Raw genomic sequence first — 6,000 nt, 5'->3', positions numbered from 1 at the left:
ATATGGTCCAGAAATCCATATTTCTGTCTCTCATTGCAGTATGAAAAAACTATACTGAAGTAAATATGGGCGATACTGCATGATTCACACTATATGTTGTCACAGAAGATGTGTTTTATTGACACAGAATGGGACATTAGTACTTATTGTGAAGGTTCCTTCTAGTTTCACATATAGAGGCTTCCAACAGTGTGTTAACTCTTCCTATTCAGTACACTGATGACACCCAAATATGTTTCTCTGTGTCTCCAACTGATGCAGTGACTAGGGATGGCATCTCTCCTCTAAATGCCTGCTTGGAGTCGGTAATGGGCTGGATGAGGGAAAACAAACTCAGTTTGAATCCAGAGGAAACGGAAGTGCTAGTGATAGGTTCTCCCGGCCCGGGGGGGGGGGATATGCGACAGTCAGAAGCACCTGCTATCAGCTTTGGCTGATACGCCAGCTACGACCCTACCTAGGCTGGGGGGACCTTGAAATAGTGGTACATGCCCTGCTAACCTCTCGGTTGGATTTCTGTAATGCACTCTACATGGGGCAACCCTTGTACCAAACGCGGAAGCTTCAGTTAGTACAGAATATGGCAACAAGGTTGGTCACTGGATGCTCCAGGGCCGACCATATAACACCAATTTTGTATGATCTCCATTGGCTGTCTGTTCGCTTCCGGGCACAATACAAGGTGTTGGTTATAACCTATAAAGCCCTAAATGGCTTGGGCCCAGGGTACTTGGAGGACCACCTCTCCCCATATAATCTGCCCCACACACTCAAGTCATCTGGGAAGAGTTTATTGAGGATCCCTTCTACAAGATATAGGTCAACCTCTCAAAGGGCATTTTCCATCTTGGCCCCTGGGATCTGGAACACCCTCCCAGAGGAGCTCCGCACCACCACCTCCCTGGATCTCTTTAAAAAGGGTCTGAAGACCTTTTTGTTTCATCAAGGCTTCCCTGATGTTCCGTGATATGTGTGGCCCCCCCATATGATTAACATCTTCGAGTATATTGCTGGCTTGGTTTAATGTTGATTTTATGTATACTGTGCACTGTTTTGTAAGTTTTAATTATCTATTCCAATTTTTATCTTGTATTGTATCATTATTGCAATTGTTGTACACCGCTGTGATTGAATGGAATAGCGGTATATAAATAATTTATTATTATTATTAGTAGTAGTAGTAGTAGTATTCATTGGAAGGTAGGAATGATGTGACTTTGTGAGGAGGGATTTCCCTCTGTAGGCTCCTCCTGTTTCCTGCCTGAGCTTGAATACACTAATGTGAGCAGTATAGAAAACAATGAAGTGATCAGTTGATGAGACCAGAGATAAGAGGTTGGGATAAGTACCTCAGCTCAAGGGTCATCATGGTGTAGCAGTTTGAGAACAGGACTATAACTCTGGAGACCAGGGTTCAAAACCCCGCTGCAGCATAAAAACCCACTGTGTAACCTTTGGAAAGTCATACTTGCTCAGCCTCAGAGGATAGCAACTTGCCAGTATTTTTTTTAAATGTATCTTTTAAAAAAGAGCTTCTTTCATATGTCCATTTTAAATAATCCCACAGAATTCCTTGCTTTCTGTGGATAGCTTTATGTTTGAATTTCCTGTTGGAGCGATCAATCGGGGAAGGTATAAGAAGAGGAACAGTGACAGACTGAGCAAAGAAGAGACACAGTGATTTACTAAGGGGCTGTGCAGACAGTCCCAAAAAGGCAGCCTCCAGCTGCCCCTTTTACAACCCGATCGGGGCCACAGCAACCACACACCATTGCCCAGATCTAGCCTTTGCAGGGCACAAAAAAGAGCTGCAAGGGTGCAATAGCCGTGGTGCCTCAGCTTTACAGCGCTTCTTCAGCACTGCATCATGGATGCAGCGCTGGAGGAGCGCCATCATGCAGTGTGCCTTGTGGTGCAGCGCCCAGCATCACGCCACCCTGGGGATGGAGAAGGGGCATGCATTGTGTAGACACTACACCATGACTCTGCCCCCAACCCGGTCTTTAGAATATCAAGAAAGATCAGGAAATAGGCAACGTGTGAAAGTTTGATGATATATACGGCTAAACTGGGCTGGTGATAATAGCAGGGTCTGAGTCAAGAGATTCTATTACTAAGGCTTCTGTTGGTACAAAGAACTGTAGCCAGAATCTTAGGTGGGATACAGACCGCCCAAAAAGGGCAATCTGCCACCGCCTCCTTTTCCGCCAGCGGAAAAAGAACCCACAAAAAGTGGGTTCTTTTTGTGGCGCACTTCTGACACCCGAGTGCACCAATGGCGCACTTGTGACATCACAAGTGCGCCATGATGTGTGGACGCTAAGCGTCCATTGCGTCAAAATGGCGGTGCCCGTGTATACAGGGTGCTGTCATTTTAACATACGGAGTACGTCCTAGGGTTAGGGAGCATCTGAATGGTGCATGCTCCCTAACCCTAGTATCGCCGCCGCCACGCTACATTTTGACCGTCTGTAACGGGCCTTAAATGGAGCTGGTTACAAGGATCATACTACTCCTCTGCTCCTACAGCTCTGCCGGCTGCTGTCCTGTTTCTGGGCACAATTTAAAGTGCTGGTTATGACCTATTCAGTCCTATACAAATTAGGTCTAGGCTATCTGACAGACCATACCCTCCCCCCTACAAACCTGCCAGGACTCAAGAGATCCACATGAAAGGCCCTTGTATTGGTCCTACCACCTTTCACAGGTATAGTTGATGGGAACATGAAAAAGAGCCTTCTCAGTGGCTGCCCCTGGACTTTGGAGCTCCCTCCATAGAGAGACGAGAATGGTCTCCTCCTTGTTGGCCTTCTGTTAGCAAGTGAAGACTTTGTTTGAAAAAAAACAGGATTTTGGAACTTGAAGGTTTTTAAGGAAGGGGGCATAAGAGGGCGATATATGCTTTTAATTGTAGTGTTAACTTTGTTTCATCTTTTTAAAGTTTATATTCTAAATTGTTTTAACATGGTAGTTTAATTCTTGTTCTGTCTTTTATTAATTATATTGTAATCATTTTAAATTTAAGCCATCCTGACTGAATGTAGAAATAGCAGCTGGTCTGAATCAAACTCTCATTCTTCTATGTCAATAATAAGGTACACATATATCAACAAAGAAAACCAATTAATATATTATCAGTTGTTCCATGGAGACAAAAGGATTCCAGTATGGAAGCTGAAGCATATATGCAATATTTTTCTGAAGTTATTTTGTTCTCTGCCCTTCTCAGAATTAGGAGATAAACTAATACTGTTTGTATTATAAGGAGCTCCCAGACCTTCAAAGAAAACTTCATGTATTACAGTGAATTACAGTAGTCTAGCCTCAGGGCCACACAAGTATGGGATTATTTTCTATTGCGACTTACTTTTGCAAAGAGAAGTATGTCAAGAAAATCCAGGTATCTCTTTTGCTGGATCTTCTGGAGTTCTTCCTCATCCCCTAGAGACTCCTTCCTTGCCTTAATGATTTTTTCTGTGTAAAAAAGTGAGTAATATAACAATTTACTGGAAATTACAAGTTCACAGAGAGATGGGCAAAGGTTAATTTCAAAGCAACAATATTATATAATTGAGAAACTGTCACATGGGTAAGAGACTGTTTGCTGAAAGCTTAAGAACATTAATATGCCTATGAACCATGACACAGCACCATGCATTAAAAGATATCATCTGCATACCTTCAACAGAATGAATGAATGAAAATATTTCAAATACTAAACTCTAAGGGGCTGTGCAGACGGTTCCTGAAAGGGTGGCCTGCAGGCCACTTCCTGTTCCCAGTTAGGGCACAGCCAACGTACGCATGGCCCTTATCTGGCTTTTCCAGGGAGCAAAAGGATCCACAAAATGAAGCTTATTTTTGCGCCCTGGAAAGGATAGCTCTGCATCTGGCTTTAAGGTGCTCTTTTGGTGCTGTGTCATGTGGACACAGTGCCCGAGGGGCACCATGACCACATCGCCATGTAGTGTGGCGCGTGGTGCACGCTGGCCTAGGGGCGGACGGTCGGGCATACATCATAGGACACCATGCCCCAACTCCATCTCAGGCAACTTTACCATTCTGCACAGTGTCTTAGTTCCCTCAATTCAAACTGTGTTCACACTAGATCAATCTATACAGGGAATACTTAGGTGAGTAAGCAAGATGTCATGATCCAAAATAACCACTGTCTCCTGTAGGAGTCATATTCAAAGAAGTACCCAGGTTAGTCTGTATCAGTTTACAAAGGGATCTTGTAACACCTTTGAATCTGAGACAAAGAGGTTTGTAGCATAAGCTTTCATAGATTTCTGACTTTACCACACAAGGAAAGTCAAAACAGATCAGGAGAGTAGTGACTTTCTCATGATGTTGTAGCACTTCCATTCTCTTCCCGAGAGGAGATAGTCATCAAAGCATGCCTTTTGTCACACTGGCAAAATTTGTTTGTTAAAAGGCTCACTTTGATGACCCTTTCTCCTTGGGAAGAAAATGGAAATGCTACGATGGCATGTGGAGCAGCACGGAGAAAGTCACTATTCTCCTGATCCATTTTGCCTTTCTTTTTTCATGTGGTAAAATTCTTGGCCTACTTCATCAGATGCCTGAGAAATGAAACAGCTTGTAATTATGTCCCAGTAAAACATTTACATTAAAACAGAAATTGCAAATTAGATCACATCATTTTAAAAAAATAATCACCAATCAATATTCTTCAGCATTCCTAACTTGGAGTAACTACCGTATATACTCAACTATAAGCCAACCTCATGTATATGTCAAGGGCAAGTTTGGGGCATAAAATTATGGATTATGATGTGACCCATGGATAAGTCGTGGATAAAACTTAGGGGGATGCAACAAAGGATCTAAATGATGAAGCAATGGAAAATGATGCCAAAGAACCTACAAAATTCTGGAAGGCATAATTGTTTGTGCTCACCCTAAAGGCTGGATGGATGAGAGAGTAGGGGAGGGGGTGTCACTGCTTCCAGGACATATTACACTCTTAACTATCACTAGGGGATGTTTCCCTTTTCTATGAGTCGACCCAGGTTTTTGGGGTCAATTTTTTGACTAAAATTTCTAGACTTATATATAAGTATATGCAGTAATTATCTTTCATATATCTCTCTGTGGTTTGTTTCTAATTTTTCCTGGTTCTGTTTATTATTACCTTTCTTTCCCATTTTTTCTAAAATGAGTTTAGGTACTTATTTGTCCCTGGGGCTAGGAGCAGCCTAACACAGTATGCACAAAGGACAAAAGTTTCCTATACCTATTTTAGGAGGAGGAGAGGGAAGAAAGCTATAAAGCAGGAGTGAACAAAGTGTGGTCTTCTAGACAATGTTCACTGTATTTCCCAGTATTTCACACCATTGGTAGTACTAGCTGGGAACTGCAGTCCCACAGTGTCTAAAGATGGTGCGTACTTTGTCCACTATTGGTATGACACAAAATCTAAAGGGAAAAAGCGAAGAATCAGGAAGAGAACCTGTATGAAGGTGAGCAACCTGGCATGCCTTCCGAAACCGATAACCCTGGGGAGTGAACCAATAAATCAGATCGCTTTGGCCCAGGATAGAATTCAGTTTCTCATATTCCAAGGAGCAAAGTTCAAAGACAGCTTTGACATAGGAGTTCTCCCTAAGAATAAAACAAAGAAATCATATGGTCTTAATCCTTGTACGTTCTCACTACCATAAAGTCTTATAGTAATCTGGTGGCTGCAATGCTGGGCTGCATCGCTGTAGAAATAACATGGGCTTTCTTTCAAATATCATAGGATCATAACCTAAATAAAGTTACCTGCAATTATTGCCCATCCATGGCTGCATCTGCACTGCAGAAATAATTCAGTTTGACCCTACTTTTAACTGCCATGGCTCCATCCTACCAAATTCTGGGATTTGTAGTTTTGTGAGGCACCAGCACTCTTTGGCCAGAGAAAGATAAATACCTTGTTTAACTACAAAGCCCAGGTTTCTGATGGATGGAGTTACAGTACTTAAAATGTTG

The 6,000-nt window shown here is 42.5% G+C and overlaps 1 protein-coding gene across 2 annotated transcripts in view; it reads right to left on the bottom strand.

Annotated features, from left to right (window-relative positions):
• LOC121929305 (cytochrome P450 4B1-like) overlaps window positions 1–6,000 on the bottom strand; it is a 32,813-nt gene that overhangs the window by 9,760 nt on the left and 17,053 nt on the right. For both annotated transcript variants that reach the window (XM_042464717.1, XM_042464718.1), the window contains exons 6-7: window positions 5,477–5,628; window positions 3,368–3,474 (exon numbers count right to left, since the gene is read on the bottom strand). In XM_042464717.1, coding sequence (XP_042320651.1) covers window positions 3,368–3,474; window positions 5,477–5,628 — 259 coding nt within the window. The remainder of the gene's footprint in view (window positions 1–3,367; window positions 3,475–5,476; window positions 5,629–6,000) is intronic.

The sequence above is a fragment of the Sceloporus undulatus genome, chromosome 4 (assembly GCF_019175285.1).
Source record: "Sceloporus undulatus isolate JIND9_A2432 ecotype Alabama chromosome 4, SceUnd_v1.1, whole genome shotgun sequence".
NCBI lineage: Eukaryota > Metazoa > Chordata > Lepidosauria > Squamata > Phrynosomatidae > Sceloporus > Sceloporus undulatus.
Note: the sequence above shows the minus strand (reverse complement) of the source record. Positions and strands in the feature narration are given on the sequence as shown.